Source organism: Saccostrea echinata, unplaced genomic scaffold (assembly GCF_033153115.1).
Source record: "Saccostrea echinata isolate AGI-Se365-2 ecotype Australia unplaced genomic scaffold, CSIRO_AGI_Sech_v1 ptg000056l, whole genome shotgun sequence".
In the NCBI taxonomy this organism is placed as follows: Eukaryota; Metazoa; Mollusca; class Bivalvia; order Ostreida; family Ostreidae; genus Saccostrea; species Saccostrea echinata.
Genome location: NW_026889805.1, coordinates 19314998 through 19336067, shown reverse-complemented (window position 1 = coordinate 19336067; position 21070 = coordinate 19314998). Strand labels below are relative to the sequence as shown.

The 21070-nt window shown below is 34.2% G+C and overlaps 1 protein-coding gene across 1 annotated transcript in view; it reads right to left on the bottom strand.

Annotated features, from left to right (window-relative positions):
- LOC133172995 (kalirin-like) overlaps positions 1-21070 on the bottom strand; it is a 148302-nt gene that overhangs the window by 10047 nt on the left and 117185 nt on the right. The window contains exons 51-53 of the mRNA XM_061307863.1: positions 20854-21031; positions 20684-20720; positions 354-729 (exon numbers count right to left, since the gene is read on the bottom strand). Coding sequence (XP_061163847.1) covers positions 354-729; positions 20684-20720; positions 20854-21031 — 591 coding nt within the window. The remainder of the gene's footprint in view (positions 1-353; positions 730-20683; positions 20721-20853; positions 21032-21070) is intronic.

The following is a 21070-nucleotide window of genomic DNA, read 5'->3' as shown; positions in this document are numbered from 1 at the left end:
AAAAGGTGCACATTGTCCTTTTTGTTAACTGGAAATTTTTTCACCAGATCTGATGAATCGGAACCCTGAGATATAATAATTCATAGCTCTGTGCAGAAGTTAATTCTCCCCTCCAGTTTCAAAAAAAAGGTTTTACAAGTCAGAGTGATTGCAGGCAGATCTGATTAGGATTTTAGAACTTCACACAAAATGCATATTTTTGGTGTATATATATAATTATATCTATGAATCTATCATTAGAACTAATCACAGAGAGAATCCACATCACGTGCGAATTTGTCATCACAAAAATTAGGAACACTGTCTAGAAGCCTATCAGTGAATCACGATGCCTTCATATGCTGCTCACTTACCACTGGCTGCTGATCATCCATGCTGTTGACATGATTACTAGAACCTTCAGAAGTCCTTGACCCACCAAGGTCATTGTTCTCAAGTTCTCCTGAATACATAGAGTCACTGTTTGATTTTTTATACTTGTGTCCTTCAGATTTCTTTGGTTTCGGGGAACAATCTCCTTTGTCAGATTTGGCAGGAGACTTCTGGAGTGAGTCATCTGTGTACTCCTCAAGGTCTGGTTTTGATGACTGACCTGGAACAGACTGAGATCTGGCTGTGCTGTTGGGGGACCCCATCGTCCCATTGGTTTTACTTTTAGGGTGAGGTTGAGAAATAGATTTGTGCAAGGAATAATCTTTGGAAGGGTTTGTTGAGATGTCAGGAGAAGACCTACAAAACAAAAGAATTATCATTCCAAAGAAAACAAGAGGCCCATGGGCCTTGAATCGCTCTTCTGATAAACTGTACAACCTATCACTTCTATTTGAAGCCTCGAAGTATCCTGTATATTTACATAAACCCTTGAAATTCCAATTCACACTCTGAGAACCCAAGATGATTCTAAGCCAATTAGTACCTGAGAGTTGGTCATGGTGACCTACTTATCACTTGTCATTCTCTGAGGACCCATCAACTAAGTTTGATGATTCTAAGCCAATTAATACCTAAAATATTTTTTAAAATTATAATAATAAAATTTTATAAGTAGGTCAAAGTGACCTACTTTTCGATTGTTTTACTCCAAGGACCCAAGATGCATCAACTGACAAAGTTTGATGATTCTAAGCCAATTAGTACCTGTAATATTTAATTAAAGCCATAAATTTTCAAAAGTAGGTCACCGTGACCTACTTTTCAGTTGCTGTACTCCAAGGACCAAAGATACATCGACTGACAAAGTTTGATGATTCTAGCCAATAAGTACCCAAAATATTTAATTACAGCCATAAATTTTCAAAAGTAGGTCACCGTGACCTACTTTTCAGTCAACCTACTCCGAGGACCAAAGATGCATCAACTGACAAATTTTGACGATTCTAAGCCAAATAATTCCTGAAAATATTAAATACAGCCATAAAATTTCAAAAGTAGGTCACCGTGACCTACTTTTCAGTTGTTGTACTCCGAGGACCCAAGACGCATCAACTGACAAAGTTTAATGATTCTAAGCCAATTAGTACCCGAAATATTTGATTAAAGCCATAAATTTTCAAAAGTAGGTCACCATGACCTACTTTTCAGTTGTTGTACTCCGAGGACCCATGACGCATAAACTGACAAAGTTTTATGATTCTAAGCCATTTAGTACCCGAGATATTTTATTAAAGCCATAAATTTTCAGAAAGTAGGTCACCGTGACCTACTTTTTAGTCGACCTACTCCGAAGACCCATGACGCATCAACTGACAAAGTTTGATGATTCTAAGCCAATTAGTACCCGAAATATTTGATTAAAGCCATAAATTTTCAAAAGTAGGTCACCGTGACTTACTTTTCAGTTGTTGTACTCCGAGGACCCATGACGCATAAACTGACAAAGTTTTATGATTCTAAGCCATTTAGTACCCAAAATATTTTATTAAAGCCATAAATTTTCAGAAAGTAGGTCACGGTGACCTACTTTTTAGTCGACCTACTCCGAAGACCCATGACGCATCAACTGACAAAGTTTGATGATTCTAAGCCAATTAGTACCCGAAATATTTGATTAAAGCCATAAATTTTCAAAAGTAGGTCACGGTGACCTACTTTTTAGTTGATCTACTCTGAAGACCCAAGATGCATCAACTGACAAAGTTTGATGATTCTAAGCCAATTAGTACCCGGTATATTTAATTAACGCCATAAATTTTCAAAAGTAGGTCACCGTGACCTACTTTTTAGTCGACCTACTCCGAAGACCCAAGATGCATCAACTGACAAAGTTTGATGATTCTAAGCCAATAAGTACCCAAAATATTTAATTACAGTCATATAAATTGAAAAGTAGGTCACGGTGACCTACTTTTCAGTTGACCTTTTTTGAGGACCCAAGATGCATCAACTTACAAAGTTTTATGATCATAGGACTTAAAATGTCCAAATTATGCCTCTAAAACGCTTTGAAATCGAATGCCTGCAAAGTTCAAAAAGTAGGTCACTGTGACCTACTTTTTAATAAATATGTTTTATGGCCCCAAGAGGCATCATCTTACAAGATTTAATGATTCTAAGCCTCCCCGTATTCGAATTAATGACCTTAATTGTTTTAAAAAAGATTAGCCATAAAATTCAAAAAGTAGGTCAAGGTGACCTACTTTTTAAGTGACGTACTTTGACGACCCAAGATGCATCAACTGACAAAGTTTGATGATCATAGGCCTTAAATTGTTCAAAATATGCCTCTAAATCATTATGAAAAAGAATGGCCGTAAAATTTGAAAAGTAGGTCACCGTGACCTACTTTTGAGTCAACATGATATGAGGTCCTTAGATGCACCAACTGAAAAGATTTGATGATCCTAGTCCTTATAGTAAGCAAAATATCAACATTTTAATAAAATGTAATTTTTGGTCAACTTTGAAGTGACCTTGAGACCACGCCCTTTGCCCCAGGGTAAATCCCCGTGCAAATTTTAATCTACAACATATCCTCATCCTTTTGTGTAAGTTTGGTGATAATCTGCCCAGTGGTTCTTGAGAAGAAGATTTTTTAGCAACCAGTACTTTTGTTTCTATTTTCCTAATTATCTCCCCTTGTTAAAGGGTCACAACCCCAGTTTTAGTATAAAAGGGAGCCCTTGGGCCAAGGATACCCTGTGACAAATTTGACAATAATTGGCCAAGGGGTTCTTGAGTTATGGCCCATATTCTAAAAAGTTTACGCACACCGCACACCGCACAAATGGCCATAGCATTAGCTCTTTGAGCCTTTGGCTCAGAAGAGCTAAAAATCAAAACCTTAAGACTATTTGGCATAGTTAACCATTTTAAGACCAATTCTCTGTAAATATCAAAAAAAGATTAAACACACATGCAGGACAATATGTAGATTTGTAGGAACCCATACCAGAAAACAAATCAAATATTTTGTTTGTCAGATTTGCCATAAATGACCATGGCAATGGGATCCAACTGGTAATTTTTTGTTATTTTGGAAAATCATACTTTTGAAAGAAAAAAAGTTCCAAATAATAATCATAAATATTTTGAAAATTTAACTGCCTGCAAAAATTAAACCATGAAATATGGTGCTTATTGTTTTTTTTAAATTAAATATTCATTGAAGAACCTTGACAAAAAATAAAGCTCAAACTGATGTTTTCTTTTTTTTGTGGGGGGGGGGGGGGGGGAGGGGAGAGAGAGAAGCAACAGTAAATATTTTTAGTCACAGTCATACTTTAGCTGTACATTGTATATTTAATCAATACAGAAAATCATTCTTATTAAGGCATGCAAACCAGACATGGGCATACACTATACTACAAATAACTAGTTATAATTGTAACGGGGACCGTTACAGATGTTCCCCAAATGCTCCCCAACACCCTTTTGGTGTCTTATTTCCTGTAACCTTCATTAAATAAGGAAATGAAGTATATTGGTCGTTTTTTGCATTTTACGCGCGCGCACGTACATGCATGTGCAGGATGACCATGTCATCCCATCTATACTATTAATGCATCTTTATATTCTCAGTATCAAAACATTTCATCAAAAATATGTACGTTCCGGCTATATCAAGTATATTGGTCATCTTAGCATTGCGCGCACGCGCACCTATATGCATGTTCATAATGACCATGCCATCTTGTCTACACTTATAATTTGTCTGTTTATTCCTAGTATCAAAGCTTTTCATCAAAAAATATAAAAGTTACGGCTATATTAAGTATATTGGTCATTTAACACATTGCACGCGCGCGCATGTGCATGCATGTTCATGATGTCCACATCATCTTGTCTACATTTTTAATATATCTGTATATTCTTAATATCAAAGCATTTCATCAAAAAATATAAAACTTACGACTATATTAAGTATATTGGCCATTTAAGAAATTGCACACGCGCGCACGTGCATGCATATGCATGCATGTGCATGATGACCATGTTATCTTGTCTACACTTTAAATATATATAAATATTTTGAGTATCAAAGCATTTCATCAAAAAGTGTAAAAGTTACGACTATATCAAGTATATTGGTCATTTTACGCTTTGCGCGTGCGCGCACGTGCATGCATGTGCATGTTGACCATCTCATCTTGTTTACACTTTTAATGTATCCTTATATTCTGAGTATCAAAGCATTTCATCAAAAAATATAAAAGTTACAGCTATATCAAGTAGATTGGTCATTTCATGCATTGCACGCGCACGCACATGCATGCACGTGCGCGCAAAATGACCTTCGTTCCGCAAATCTACATAACATGCCTAGTAACCCTAAAAAGGTTTTAACTCAATTGGATGAGCAGTTCCCGAGAACACTCGCGGACAAAAAAGTACCGGAGAAGAAATAAGTATAAAAAAGAATAATAATAATAACTAGAGCAAAGCTCGTTGCAAAGCAACGAGTAGGTCTTCCGTCCGATTTTCAGAAGCACTGCTTGTAAAATGGATAAATGAAAGAAAAGTATTCGTTAAAAAGAAGGCCTCCAGTCCAAAAATGATGTCGATCTGTATTTTGTTTTTCTTAAGATTAAAATATATACCGATTTTCGTTAAATAAAGCAAATCAATTCCGGTTTGAGCGGAAGTGACCCCAATCGACAGAAAATTGGGTTCAGAAGTCTTGGGTGAATTTAATCATTTGATTTTATGTTGATATCTGCAGAAATACGTCATTTATAGTTACTTCCGGTTTCACCGAAAGTTGACAGAAGTGACGATACTCGACAGGAAATCCAATCAGACGTCCTCTGTGACATGCATAATTCAATTCAATACCAATATCTGTGAAAATAAGCAATTTTCTACTTCCTGTTTGGCCGGAAGTGACGTCATTCGACGCATTTTGATGATCTCACAAGCTGCTACTTGTCATGTTGAACAACTTTGCTTCTTTGAAGTATAACAAATTCTCAACACTTTTTGAGATATCAGGAAAACACTTTTGGCCCCTGTAGATCCCTTGTTTAGGGGCCAGCCCTTTTCTCGAGACACCATTTAAAAGATCTTGTAATTTTGCACAAATTTTGTTCTATATGTTTTAACAAAATATTTCCAAGTAAAAAGATATCGTACAGAAAGTGTTCGAAATTTTGAAAATCTCGATATGACTTTTTCAGGCCATAGCGAGCGTCGACGTGGGGCACTTCCGGTGAAAGTTAACTACGTATTACAGATCTACATATGTTGCTCTGTCTTCGCTAAAAATTTCACATTCCTGTGATTAGTGGTTTCTTAGAAAACCTACGGACAAACTTACCCTCCAAAAATCACTAAATCGCAAATATCTTTGGACCGGAAGTGACGTCATCAAAATAAAAAAATATGTATCAAGATTTTTTTATGTTCTATCAGATCTGAAGGTTTCATGAAAATCGAGCCAACCGTTTTTGAGAAATCGCGTGGACAAAATCGGTAAGAAAAAAATAATAAGAAAAACAGTGGAAAAGAAACCGAAGAATAACAAGAAGGTCTTCCGCTGAAGACGGAAGACCTTAACTAGAAACTCATTGCTAGCAATGAGAGGTCTTCCGTCCGATTTTGAAAATAAAAACGTAAATTCAAGCTGAAAAGGTGATAAAAGAAATTCAGACACTCTGGAGATTTAACCCTGGTTGTCAGCGTGAAAATCCAACGTGCTAACCATTAACCATTCACTTTTTTGCATCACTTCCTGTCACGACCGGAAGTAACGGCGATATGATTTCCTCGCGATTCAAATAAACTGATGACTGACTATCAGTTGTGAAAGTTTTAGACTTCAGTCGTTTACTGTTGCCGAGCAATATTGTGAGAACAAATTCTAATTCTGAGGACAGGTAAACACGCGACCGGAAGTGAATTTTATAAAAAAAAAATCTCTGACGTTTCTCTAGACATTTGCAGTACCTACAAAATGCATAAAAACATTTCAAGTACTTTATCGATAAGCAAGATTTATGAGAAAGTTAAATATCGAAATAACGTAGTTTATCACCTAAAACCGGAAGTTGACGTTTTTGTTTCCGGTGGAATCTGACCTATTTCAAAACAGCGAAAGAGATGCAATTAAGTGATGCAAACTGTAATTTAAGAAAGAGAAGTTAAAATTTTTGATTTCTTTGATCACTTCCTGTGACGACCGGAAGTTACGACGGACGCGTTTTACCAAAATGGTTTTGCCTACTCCTCAAGGTCTGCTACTCATAAAAATTTGGTGTTTTAACCTTTCACCTGTTTTTGAGATCTCGCTCAGACAATTTTCATTTTGAGGACAGAAAAACACGCGACCGGAAGTGAATTTTTGAAAGATATTTGAGGTTACTTTGGACCTTTGCAGTCTAAATAACATATTTAAAATTCATTTCAAATACGTCATCTATAAAGAATATTTATAGGAAAGCAAAATACTCAAATTTTGTAGTTTTTCTCTTATAACCGGAAGTTGTCGTTTTTGTTTCCGGTGGGACCAACATCTTTCGAATCTGCGAAAAAGATGCAATAAAGTGATGCAATTTTTAAATAAAAAAAGAAAAGTTGAAATTTTCGATTTCTTTGATCACTTCCTGTGACGACCGGAAGTGACGGCTGACGCTCTGAACCCAAATGGTTTTGGCTACATCTTAAGGTCTGTTGCTCATATAAGTCTGGTGTCTTAATCTCTTACCGTTTCTGAGATCTTGCTTAGACAACTTCTCATTTTGAGGACAGAAAAACACGCGACCGGAAGTGAATTTTTGAAAGATATTTGACATTACTCTAGACATTTCTGTCTGAATAACATATCTTAAAATCATTCCAAATACTTTATCTACAAAAGATATTAATGGGAAAGAAAAATACTCAAATTATGTAGTTTTTCTCTTATAACCGGAAGTTGACGTTTCTGTTTCCGGTGGGACCAACATATTTCAAAACTACAAAAGAGATGCAATAATGTGATGTAAGAATTGATTTAAAAAAGGAAAGTTGAAATTTAACGATTTCTTTGATCACTTCCGTAAGCGACCGGAAGTGCCGACGACGAACGAAAAGGTGCCCTCTCCAATCTAGAAATCATGTTCTATCATCTCTAACAAGTCTCCAGTTAATATCTTAAGCCATTCTTGAGAACACTCAAGGACAAAATTTCATTTTTAAATCAGGAAATTGTCCATAACTTGGCACTGGAACCGAATTTACCAAAAAACGGAATTTTATATAAAATTCATATAAAGACCTTTTATCCCTGAAAATTTCAAGGAAATTCATTGAATAGTTTTCGAGAAATCGCGTGCACAAAATTTTGTCTAAAAAAAAAAGAATAATAATAATAATAATAATAAGAAACAATAGAATCACTATAAGGTCTTCCGTGGAGACGAAAGACCTTAACTAGAGCAAAGCTCGTTGCAAAGCAACGAGTGGGTCTTCCTTCTTAGCGATTAGCTTGTAAGTTGACATCGTAATAAATGGATAAATATTTGTTTAATTTCCACCTAAAGGTTACATGTTTCTGTTTAGATTGTCAACTTTGCTAACATTCTCTTTCTTCTTTGACCCAAATATCGAGACGTCATCTCCGGAACTCTGAATCTGGAGTGAGCATGAGGATATATAATTCAACTGTACTCTCTCCAACAGTACTCTTGAAATTGTATCCAAAACACTAATACTCCCAGACCCTCATTTCTTGAACTTTGACTTTTGATTTTTAATTTCTAGACTTTTCTATTCATCTAACATCTTTGATGCAATCATGTTAGTAACACGTGCCACACTACAGAATCATCAGTGTTTTGCTACATCACTGTCATAATATTTGCTTGACAAATCATTTACACAGCATAACTACATAGTAAGTAATCCAAATGTGTTACTGATTGAGGATATCCATTGTTTGACAATCAGTAAGTAGAAAAATACTCTTACAAGAAATGCACAGGGATGATTTCAGTAAGACACTGTGTCACTTGTGGAAAATTTTAACATAACCTCTTTTTATGACGTCGAGCTCTTGAGTTACTTTGGCCCTGCTGTTCTTCGCCAGACCCACCCTCCCTTGTAATACTTACTGTGGCCCCACCCTACCCCCGGGGCCATGATTTGAACAAATTAGAATCTACACTACCCCAGGATGACTCCACATATATTTCAGTTTTTCTGGCCCAGTGGTTCTTGAGAAGAAGATTTTTGAAGATTTTGCCTATATTTTAAACTTAGATTCCCTATTGTGGCCCCGCTCTGCCCCTGGGGCCATGATTTGAACAATTTAGAATCTACACTACCCCAGGATGCTTCCACATAAGTTTCAGCTTCTCTGGCCCAGTGGTTCTTGAGAAGATTTTTAAAGATTTTGCCTATATATTTCAATGTAAAACTTTGATTCCCTATTGTGGCCCCGCCCTACCCCCGGGGGCCATGATTTGAACAATTTAGAATCTACACTACCCCATGATGCTTCCACATAAATTTCAGCTTCTCTGGCCCAGTGGTTCTTGAGAAGAAGATTTTTAAAGATTTTGCCTATATATTTCAATGTAAAACTTTGATTCCCTATTGTGGCCCCGCCCTACCCCCGGGGGCCATGATTTGTACAATTTAGAATCTACACTACCCCATGATGGTTCCAAATAAGTTTCAGCTTTTCTGGCCCTGTGGTTCTTGAGAAGAAGATTTTTTAATGACCCCACCCTATTTTTGTCTTCTCTTGATTATCTCCCCTTGTAAAGGGGGTTGGTCCTTCATTTTAACAATTTAATTTCCCCTTCACCCAAGGATGCTGTGTTCCAACTTTGGGTAAATTTGGCTCGGTTCTTGAGAAGAAGATGAAAATATGAAAAGTTTACAGACAGACGGACAGACGACAAACAACTGGTGATCAGAAAAGCTCACTTAAGCTTTCAGCTCAGGTGAGCTAAAAAGTTTACGTACACCGCACAAATGGCCATAGCATTAGCTCTTTGAGCCTTTGGCTCACAAGAGCTAAAAAGATAAAAAGAATTATGCATCTTAGAGTTGTCTATTTGTAATCAAAGTTATATTGAAATAAGACCAATTTCTTGATATAAAAAATTGCACTGTTGTAGTGCAAAAAAAATTAATGATATTTTACATGTCACTACAATATTCAAGTTAGGGTATGTTGCAAAATTTTGAATTAAATTAGAGGGGTTATGACTGTTTCATCGCTAATTATAGATGATCAATGCAAAAACACAAAGTTGAGAATTGCAATGTCATTGAAAGTCTTGGAGAGCACCGAGCTATTAAAAAAATATTTCTTCAGACAGGAAAATACCCAAAAGAGACTAAAATGTTTTAAGATGCTTCAGGGACTTCTAGGACAAAAGTGTTCAAATAGTAGTAGCTTTGTTAATGGAAGGATTAACATTTTTGATGACCCAGTCCATGTGATATCCCAGTACACCGCTTATCGCATGGATGTTGCACCTATGGATTTTGTATTGTTTCCATACCTATTGCTTTACTGTGTAGACATAGATTTTAAGATCTCACTAATATTTGATACCAAACAATAAAAAAGTAACATGACTTGCTAGAGTTATTCAATTTTAAAGTAGGGAAAAGACATGTAAATAATAGAACTGAAAGGTATTTATAGCTGTGAAAAGCTCATCAGGTTTGGAATCAGGTTCGCATGTGAGTTAAGGCTAGATGTAGGCGTTTCTATGCAAATGAGCTAATGAAAACGCAGAAGAGGTATATTTTTTATTCAAGGAAAGTCTTGATTTATTCTCTTATGCATACTTAGTACCCATGATATGTTATAGCCAGTACACATTATGACGTCATATTATGACGTCACAGATCCTACCTACTGGAGGTAATAAAACACATCAACAAAACAGCTTCGGCGCAAGGGATTACCCTATTTATTTTTATATAAAAATTGTACAATGCTAAGAAGAATATTCTATAGATTAATAAAACTGCTGCACAAATCCTAGGCATGTTCTCATTTGATCGGAATTTGAGGAAACTTATACCGGACTATACATTTTTACCCTTATTCAACTTAAAACTTTACAAATAAAAATTATACAGCTGAGCTGTTGATATTTGTGCAGCAATACCAGCAATTTTTGGAATATTTTGCTTCTAAATACACCTTGTTTCAGTGAAATAAAATAGAGCATGCCCTTGCGCCGAAGCATTTTTGTTGATATTCTTTATAATCCTGTGTAGTAAAGAACAATGACGTCATAATATGACGTCATAATGTGTACTTGCTATCTCATGTCGTGGGTACCAAGTATGTATTAGACAATAAGTTTTAATCTTCTCTGTATAATAGATATAGTTTTTAGGCATTTTAGTTAGATTATTTGCATAGAAATGCCTATACCTAGCCTTAACTCACCTGCGTTGTCACATCACCTAACATCAAAAACCATCAAATGCTTGCTCCGTGAATTCTTTGACCACAGTAAAAGTCGTATATTTTTAAAATTTTAGTAAATGGACCTGATTTTTTACATACTAATAAACAGATAAACAAAATATAAGAATTTAATCAGATAAATGTCATTTTTCAAAGTGCACAGTAAATTTTCTGTAAATCAATGTGTCCGCAAACTTTTCTAACAATCCTCTTTCATGTATATGCCCTTAGCACTGAAGTCATTTGAAATATGCACATATGTTAACACTTGTTGTATATGCCAAAATAGCAGTTCTCTCTAAATTATTTTGTAAAAATACATATATTACAAGTTCTTAATGTATTAAGGCCTGATGTGTCCATAATCCTAGATGGAAGGACTTTTATCCTTGTGCGACTGTTTAAATTTCACTATGCTGCTTATTCTTTGTCATCTCCAAACAGATGCTCTTCTGGCAAATATGGTCATGCTTGGTATCAAATTTCAGTTATCAGATGGCAGTCACACCTATCCAAAAGAAATTGAAATTTCTCATTTAAAATTAAAAAAAAAACTGTACAGCTTATAAATGATAAATAGCAATGTTAATTTTACTGGGACAGCTAAGTCGAACAGTCAGAGGCTTTAGTCAAATGAAAGTCGAGTACTCGTTGAAAGAACTGCGAACAATAGTATTGTTCTCCTGCCTACCTCCAAGTCAATTTTCAAAAGTTAACACATTTACATGATTTTTCATATCTACATAGATATCTATATGAATTTTCATAAAACATTACTTCTTTGGGAAAACAAAGAGAGATAACTATATAATTTTGGTAAAACGTGTTTTTCACCATAGAAATCAATGGAAAACGGAAAACCTTTTTAAAACATCTTTCCCCCCCGTTAAACAAAAATTCCTTTTTACAGGTAATATAAATCGGTATTTCACATATTCATACCGAAGCTTTTTGTATTTCACGGGGGGTGGGGGAACATATGTTTACAGACAAAAACTGCAAAAATGCTTATTTTTTCACCAGTTTCAAAGGGGTTTACTAGTAATTCATTGTATTTTATTAATAATATATGTTTAATTTTATATGAGTAAAACATAAGAAAAGATTTAAGGACCATTTATTCATATCCAAGAATATTTTAAAATGTGGTGATGCTTTAAAGCCCGATTTCAATGAAAAATATCGTCTACCCCCCTTATCTAAAGAGCTGGAATTAGGGGTAATTAACTATTTCACACTAGTAATAAAATTATTAGTCAATTGGCATTGAACTGTTCTTTGCATTCAACAAAGATTTTACGGCCAAATTGCCATCAGTATTGAATTAAATGGGTGTAAAATGTAGGCGGGAATCAAGAATTAGCGTGCGTAGTTCTTTAAATTAATTTTTCATGTCATTTTCCTTTTTGTCTTTAAGAGAGTACTAGCCTGTACAATATTTAAACTACGTTATAACCATTATACAACAAATTATTGAATCATTAACATTTACGTAGTAATAAATATATGTATCAAATGTATTTGATTTCAAATATAATATTTACTGCCAGTGTTTTTTTTCAGTACTTTGGGACTAGGGGCTGGGGCCCTCAGAATTGGGAATTTCAGCATCAATTACGCTAAATTGGGAATCTCCCAGAAAGCCCAATCACTTAAAAAGCATTGTCAAAAGCTTTGTTTTTGTCTTTGTATTACTTTAACAAACAATTGTTATAACTAATCAAGACTATTCTTGGTATGGATTATCTAATTACTTGCATCAAGAACAATAGTGGTATGAATTACCTAATTATGAAGAAATCCAAGGTGGCAGAGGATAGTTTTTTTTAATGCCAAACATGTGCTGAGGGGGTACACATATACATGCGATCCATAAAAACATGTACATGGGGACAGTTTTCCAGGGGCTAATTAATTACACTTCATATGCTCATGGCTCACAAATTATGTCAACAAATTACATGTAATCTGCCCATTAGAGTGCACATGTACCAAAAATGCACCTGGGGACTCCCCAAATTTTGGCTTGTTTTTCCAAGATTTGGGCCTCAGTCACACCCATACAACCCACCCCCAGGCCCGAGCGAGCAGGATAAAACACCCAGTAGTCTCTAAATCAATGCATGTCCTAATGAAAATTCACCAATTGATATGGGGCCATTCACCTTCCCTCTGAGATACACACCTTCTTCTAAGGCCTACTGCTTTTCAGCTGAATTTCCTCTTCAACTGATCACGTGTCTTAGTTTTGCATTTACAACTCTGTATATGATAAGCGTCACAGTGACACCTACATGTTGCACATCACTTTTTTCAGCAAGCACTCTGCTTCACTGCAAATGTGTCCCATAATTATTCTAATCATTTTTCTACATAAAATATCACATCAAACAGGGGATATCTCAGTTTTTTAAGAAATTTGACCGGGTCTTTAGTACGAACTATCCCCTGCCACCTTTAACTTTCAAAGTTTGCTTTTCAATTTAAACAACTTTCCATATTTAGAAAGTGCAATCAATGAAATGAAGGGGAGGGGGGTATTTTTTTTATGTAATCATCAATAGTAAAATGGGTCTAATTTGAAAAAAAATTAAAGCACAACAATCTTTGAATAGATGTGGTTCTGTGAACTGATACTTTTGCATACTGAGTGAGACTCATTCTTTTCTTTCAAAATAATGATATTTAGTGAAATACATGTAAAATAGAGTAAGTTTATGTAATTTCAGTGATATCGCAATAATTAAGCCCCTTTAATTTTAATTAATACTAAGTAATTGCAGCAAAATTTGATAAAATATATGTGACAGTGCCCAAAGTATTATTTTAAAACAAATAAATTTTTCTCAGAAAAAAATTGCCTTACTCTGTTAAGATTTGTTATGCTGATGCTTCAAACTCTTTGAAAATGTGTACTGGGAAAGGTTTACCCCCCTTGTGTTTGTTTAGGTCTCTCTACCTAAATGAATAAGAGTCAAATAAAAAAATATGGTGAGTTTTGAAAATGGTATACATCAATAAACTTATTTAGAGACTAAACTACATATTTCTGAAAATTGGTGTTTTCTTGAAGGTGTCAGAGGATAGTTTTTTTTAATGCCAAACATGTGCCGAGGGGGTACACATATACATGCGATCCATAAAAACATGTACATGGGTACAGTTTTCCAGGGGCTAATTAATTACACTTCATATGCTCATGGCTCACAAATTATGTCAACAAATTACATGTAATTTGCCCATTAGAGTGCACATGTACCAAAAGTGCACCTGGGGACTCCCCAAATTTTGGCTTGTTTTTCCAAGATTTGGGCCTCAGTCGCACCCATACAACCCACCCCCAGGCCCGAGCGAGCAGGATAAAACACCCAGTAGTCTCTAAATCAATGCATGTCCTAATGAAAATTCACCAATTGATATGGGGCCATTCACCTTCCCTCTGAGATACACATCTTCTTCTAAGGCCTACATACTGCTTTTCAGCTTAATTTCCTCTTCAACTGATCACGTGTCTTAGTTTCGCATTTACAACTCTGTACATGATAAGCGTCATAGTGACACCTACATGTTGCACATCACTTTTTTCAGCAAAGCACTCTGCTACACTGCAAATGTGTCCCATAATTATTCTAATCATTTTTCTACATAAAATATCACATCAATCAGGGGATATCTCAGTTTTTTAAGAACTTTGACCGGGTCTTTAGTACGAAACTATCCCCTGCCACCCAACATGGCTGAACAACAAAACCTGCTTGAACTTCACTGAAAAACATGCAATAAACAAACTGAATTTGATCACATATTTTGTAAGTTTTTCTTTGGGAAAACTTCCATTACATTTTGGGAAAATACAGGCATATTTTCATTTGGGACTGGGGCCGAATTTCGGCCCCAAATCAGCCCTAAAAAAATCACTGACTGCACATTTTATCTATATACAGAACATCAAACGCTCGCATTTATCCTTTCTTTTCCTGCTGCTAGTACATGTACCTGTTATTGATTTCTTACCTGAAGCCATTTGAATTCGCTTGTCAGTGACCCGTGATTGTTAAACAATTAAAGTGTAACTCTTATAAAAACAAAATTTTAATTATGAGATTTTTGTAATCAATCAATACAATTTAAAAATGATTGATATTAATATCAGAAAGAAACACCTTTGAATTATGCTCATAACCATTCCCCAATTTACATGTATTTATAAAGTTTTATTATTCTTCATCAATTGGTAGTTGCATTATATGAGATCTTATGAAATTGCAGGTTGAAACTTTACAATTTGGATCCGACATCTTTTAAAGTATGCCAATGCATGTTTGTCGAACAACAAAATTCCTTTGAACAATTAACAAAGACTGGTTAAGCCTTTCCCTGAGTTTGAACACTGATACCTTAATAAATGAACTGAGCAGATCCAATTTTTTTTAACATTGAATTTAAGAGTAGCAAATTTTAAACGAACAACCGACTTAACAAATTTTAGTCGATAGTCAATATGATTGAATGATAGTCGAGTACTCGAACATTCATTAACATCCCTAATGAAACCATCAAACAGAGTTCAAAGATACTGTCACATTTTCCGTGTATTATTTGTAAAAAGTACTCTATTAAATAGATGTTTACATGCAGTCAATTTTGAGGATGTAATAAAAAAATATAATAAATATATGGGGATTAATTAGAAGTTTTTTTTCATGATTTCACAAAGGAAATGCACATAACTTATACATGTAAAAAATTTATTAGGGATGGCAATGGACAACTGGGTAACCATCTAATCAGTCAGAAATATAGTAACCGGTTTAGTATGGGATGACGGGTTATGATTTTCATAACCGGTTAGTCGGTATTTTTTGTATAATATGTACTTTTCAAATAATATACCAGTATACATATTTTTTTTTTTAAAAATTACCACTTAGATCATGAAGATAGCATGTGTAAAACTAGTCTCATTCAAGCAGATGCTCGACTGTCTCCATAAACTCCTGCTCGTTGGCGTTTACGGAGACAGACAAGCATCTGCTTGAACGAGATTAGTTTAAAGCTGAAGAGTTGCAATCGACTAATTAAATTATTCACAATATACAGCCACTGTGAAAACAAATCCCCATTATTTTGTCTTTACAGTAAAACATGCTTATAAGTGCCAGGGACAAATAATTTTGATTCATTATAAATGTATTCATTTTTCAGTTTAGTTTTCAGTATGTTTTAAAACCACAGGGAATGAAAATCACTTCACTATACGCTTCAATTCCTTATTTAAGTCTGTCCGCAGTAAGCGTGTTTTCTGTATAACCCAAATACCACTCTAAGTTTACATACCCCAATCATGAAAAAATTCTATTTTCTAATTTCAAGAACTAATTTTTTACTAAACAATGTTTTACATGGTAATTAAGCTAGTTCATTATCTGTAATGGTAGCTTAGTTGTAGGGCATTCATTTTGTAATCAGGAGGCCTGGGCTTGATTCTCATTGGAAGAATATATAACAATAATTATCATGTTTATACATGTAGTATGTTAGATAGTGTATTGTTGAATTTTTGCATTTTTTTGTTTCAATCAAAAAAATAAGTCTTGGTGAAATTACATGCTCTCGTGCATTTAAATAAAAGGTAAAGCAATGGGGATTCGACAATGTCATGTCAGGGCTAACAGAGAGAGACTGAACCATGAAATAGATAACAAACATCAGTGTTTGTGCGTACATTTATACATTTGCTGGCATATACATGTAAACATCAGTGCTGTAAGCAGCTGTTAAATTTTAGATAAGAAAAATTCTAACCTTCATTTCCAAGGTCCACGCCAATCTTATATCAAAATGTCACCGTGAACTCTTTCATCACTCGCTACATTTATCACAGAAAACTCCGACACAAGACTGTTCATCGTTGTTAATGTGCTCGTCAGAATTTCCTCGTAAACAATTTGCGCAAGAATATATATATCCCTTTAAAACTAATGCTCCCTGTACGCAACCAAGGATTTTATGTGCTTCGTAGATGTGGATTAAATGTGCATGTCTACATACGGCTCGCACGTTAAGAAAATGTACAACTGTCAACTTCACATTTCTGTCTGCAATTCCGACTTGCATGGCTACTTCCGGGGACGTACTAAAGACTTGATATACTAAAGACCTGATATTCGACCTGATGATTTTTCAAAAAATAAAATAATCAGATTGAGTGTTATACATGATTTATTTTAAAAAAAATTATTGATTATGAAACATTATGCTTTACTACCAACAAAGCATCAGATCAAATCACGTTTTTCGTATATCGGGTCTTTAGTGTCTTCTTCCCACAATGCCGCTCATGTTGTTTACATCCAGGTTACAAACAAGAGGCCCCGATTAAGACTTTTTCTATACGGATGCATTAGTAAATGTTGATTTACCTTTACTTGTGTAAATAACTTGCATTTATAAATAATTTAAATAATAGAAAACAGAGAAATCGAATCAAAACAATTTATTTAAAACACAACAACTATCTAAAACCGTACAAGCATGTGTTACGATGCCTAAAAGGCGTGGCTGGTTTGTAGACAACTTGTTCCTGTACGATTCTCGAATAATCATTATATGAAATAGAATAAAATATAGCACGGAGCTTGTTTCTCTTTATACCACATGACAAGATTTAATATGTTAGAAATTATGTCATTCAAACTTTTTCATAATATTTTAATATTTTTAGCTATCCAAAAAATACTTTTATGACCTGCTGTCCCCTGAATATAGGGGCCAGCCCCTTTTTCTTGATGTTATCTGAAAGCTCTCGTAATTACACACAACTTTTATTCTATATGTCTTACCAAATTTTTATCAGTTTAAAAGTTATTAAACAAAAAGCAGCAAAATTTCATGGAAAAATAATTCTTAAAACTTGCCGTCACATAGCTTCCGAATTTAAAATAATTAGCCTACAATTTTAATGTTCTGCTCATCTGCAATGTATTAGTTACAAGTTCTCAAATTATCATGCAAATATCATGTGTCGTTATTGAGATTTCTACTGGACAAGAGACCCTCCAAATATCGATTAAAGGGCAATAACTCATGAACGGAGGTATATATAAAAAATTTGAAAAAACCGTTTTTAGGCAATATTACATTGTATCTACTGTAAAAGTTTCATAGCAATCGGACAAAAGGTCTCCGAGAAATCGCCTGCTGAAAATCGGCGGGAAAAAAAAATAAAATAATAATAAGAAACAGTAGAATAACAGAAGGGTCTTCCGAAGGAAGCTCGGAAGACCCTAATAATAATAATAATAATAAGAAACAGAGTAAAAACAATATGTTCCCAAACTTCGTTTGGGGAACATAATAATGTCTTTTTGGAAATTAACTCCTTTTGAAGAACTCTTTAAAATATCTATGGGATATAATTCCATATGAAATGAGGGACACACAATGGAAACAGAAGTCTCTGATGAGACTGTGGCTCTACTGGCATGAATTTATATAATAATCTGGAGAAAATCTGCACTGTTACTTAACTTTATAGTTTGGCATGATTCAATATAACTTGGTACAGGTTTACACTTCTGAAGATAACATATTCTGTATAACACTTCATGTAGCAACTTTCAGTAGTGATAAGAAAATATCTACATTATTCATATTTGAAGATGATACTTTTAGTTTGATTTATAGGAGGAAGTGTTTTAATATGTTCAAGTCCTAGAAAAAAATGATCAGAGTTTATGTGCTAACACTTTGAAAGAATTTTCACATGTTGATCTTTAACCATGGTGACATGATTTTATTGTTCATATTTCCTTCTCTAGTAGCTAAATGGCAGTATAGACCTCATCAATATCAATAATCTGATCTATTTTCATTGACATAATGCTTTATTTTTATCAATGAATTAATACTCTGCAAAATATTTTCTTGAACTAGAACAATTGCAAGATATCACTGCAGCATAGCATATGAAAAAATACACGTGCAAAATTTCCTGATGAAGAGGTATATTTAAAAGTAAGGTATATATAGGTATGACAAAAGACATGAACACATGTGGTTAAATACTTCTGAATCTTAGATACTCTGATATTTGAAAGAATTCTCTATCCTCAAGAAAACAAACAAAAAAAATCTCCCAAAAAACAGTCATATTTGATTTAAATACATAAACTGATTTAGATATGATTAAACATGTAGGTATGCATTTTATACAAGATATGATTAAAGAAAGTTCAATAAACAAAATCTTTACCTTTAGGCCTTTTGATCTGTGAATTTAATGAATTTACCAGTACATAATTTCTATTAAAAATCCCAATGAAGTACAATGTATGGAGGAGTCTTTGAAATTATAGTAAACACAAAAAGACTAGGGAGGTCAATGTCATATGGAAGATGAAGGTAAGAAAATCAAAACAAATCATGACAGAGTTCAATTGCTCTCTCCAATTATGTTATATCAGAGAATGAATTGTGGGGGAATTTTGTTGTTGTTGAATAGTTTCTTTGAAACTGAGCTAAATAAATGAAAAGTTTGAGGGAGTGACAAGACAGGATAGAGAGATGGAAGATGAAGAGGACAAACCCACAAACCCTTGTCATACTCATGTGGTGGGACAGTGTGTTTTCTATATGGCACCATGAAATTCTTGTTGGTCTCAATTAAAGTTTGCAAATACTTTAGATGCCTTTTCTATTACACTTTAGTTGTTCTTTTAAGTATGATTACATGTAATATTCCATTTCTCTGTTCATACATGTAAGATATATATTCAAAAGCCTGAAAGGCTTCAATGGCATTGAACATGAAAAACAATTTAAAATTTTATTTTGAATTTGATATAAAATTTTAACTTTAGTTTAGGGCCTCTTATTCCATGGTCCGAAAAGATTACAGTACAAATTGACTACACACCATTAAACATGAACTCTACTCTTTTCAGTCAGTTGAAAAACTATACAGGATTTCATGAATTTATATTATATTATTCTAGTTGTCTGTTTAAGCATTGTATTAGTGACTGCATCCTAACTATGACTCTGTTATGAGTACGATCGGGCATATGGTATATGATATACTATGAAATGGAGTAATACACTAATAGAGGTCAATAACTTTGGTTTTTCATGATAAAATTGTTATAAAATTGCAAAAAGGAAGGCTGAAATCTTGAAATTCAATGTTTTTAGTCTTCTAGTATCCATATTTATGTAATCTTGATTATTTTACCCCTGGTGGAAATTGTTTCTTTTACCATGTTATCTTTCCGAAATGTTATTCATGTCACTCCAAGCACCACAATCTACAGAAATTCATCCACAACAACAATCACGTTTTTCTTGTTTGAAAATAAACAAAATATCTGTGTTTTTTTAATAGAATTATTTGTAGAAATAATTGAAGCAATTTTTTTTTCAAGTTATCATTTATTGTGAGAATTTTCAAAGAAATTGATATGTTGCTATCTTTTCTTTTCGTATATAGTAAATGTATCTACTGACACCTTTGGTTGCGATTTTCCTAGCTATATGATGTTTGAGTTCTGCTCGATGCCATAAAAATATGTTAACATGTACAAAATTATGGTCATAAATGTCAGTTGTGGTGGAAAATGCATCATAAAGTTTCCATGATGATGGAGAAACTAATACTGAGACTAACTTACATATTTTCTTTCAACACTTACATGTAATACAAACTGTAGAACAAGAGTAACTGGAAACATGCAACCCCCCCCCCCCCTTTTTGTCTGATTGATTTTTACAGAGAACTGATCTTAAACACTCAGATGTAAAACTATAAAACTTTAGTACATGTGTACTTACAAATCTGTTGACTGCATTTTTGTGGGATTAGTAATAGCTGCAAAATAATTAAAGGGTAAAAATGAAATTTCAAGTTTTTAATGATCGACAGATGAATTCTCAATATATTATAATGACCATTAAATAATATGACATTAAAATGATTTCGCCTTTATGACAAGTAGTATTACCCATAGTGAAGAAGCCCTGCATATCTAATATGGACTTGAGACTAGAGACCCAGTTGTTTTTGACTTCTTCATTAGGACATTGAATGAGGTATTTAGCATCAGAACCAGGGGACCGGTCTGTCAGCATGAACCGAAGGGGTTCATCAGGTATATTAGGCTCCATCATCATCTGGTTTGTCTGAAGTGAAATTTTGAACTGCCTTTTAAGTTTTGAAAA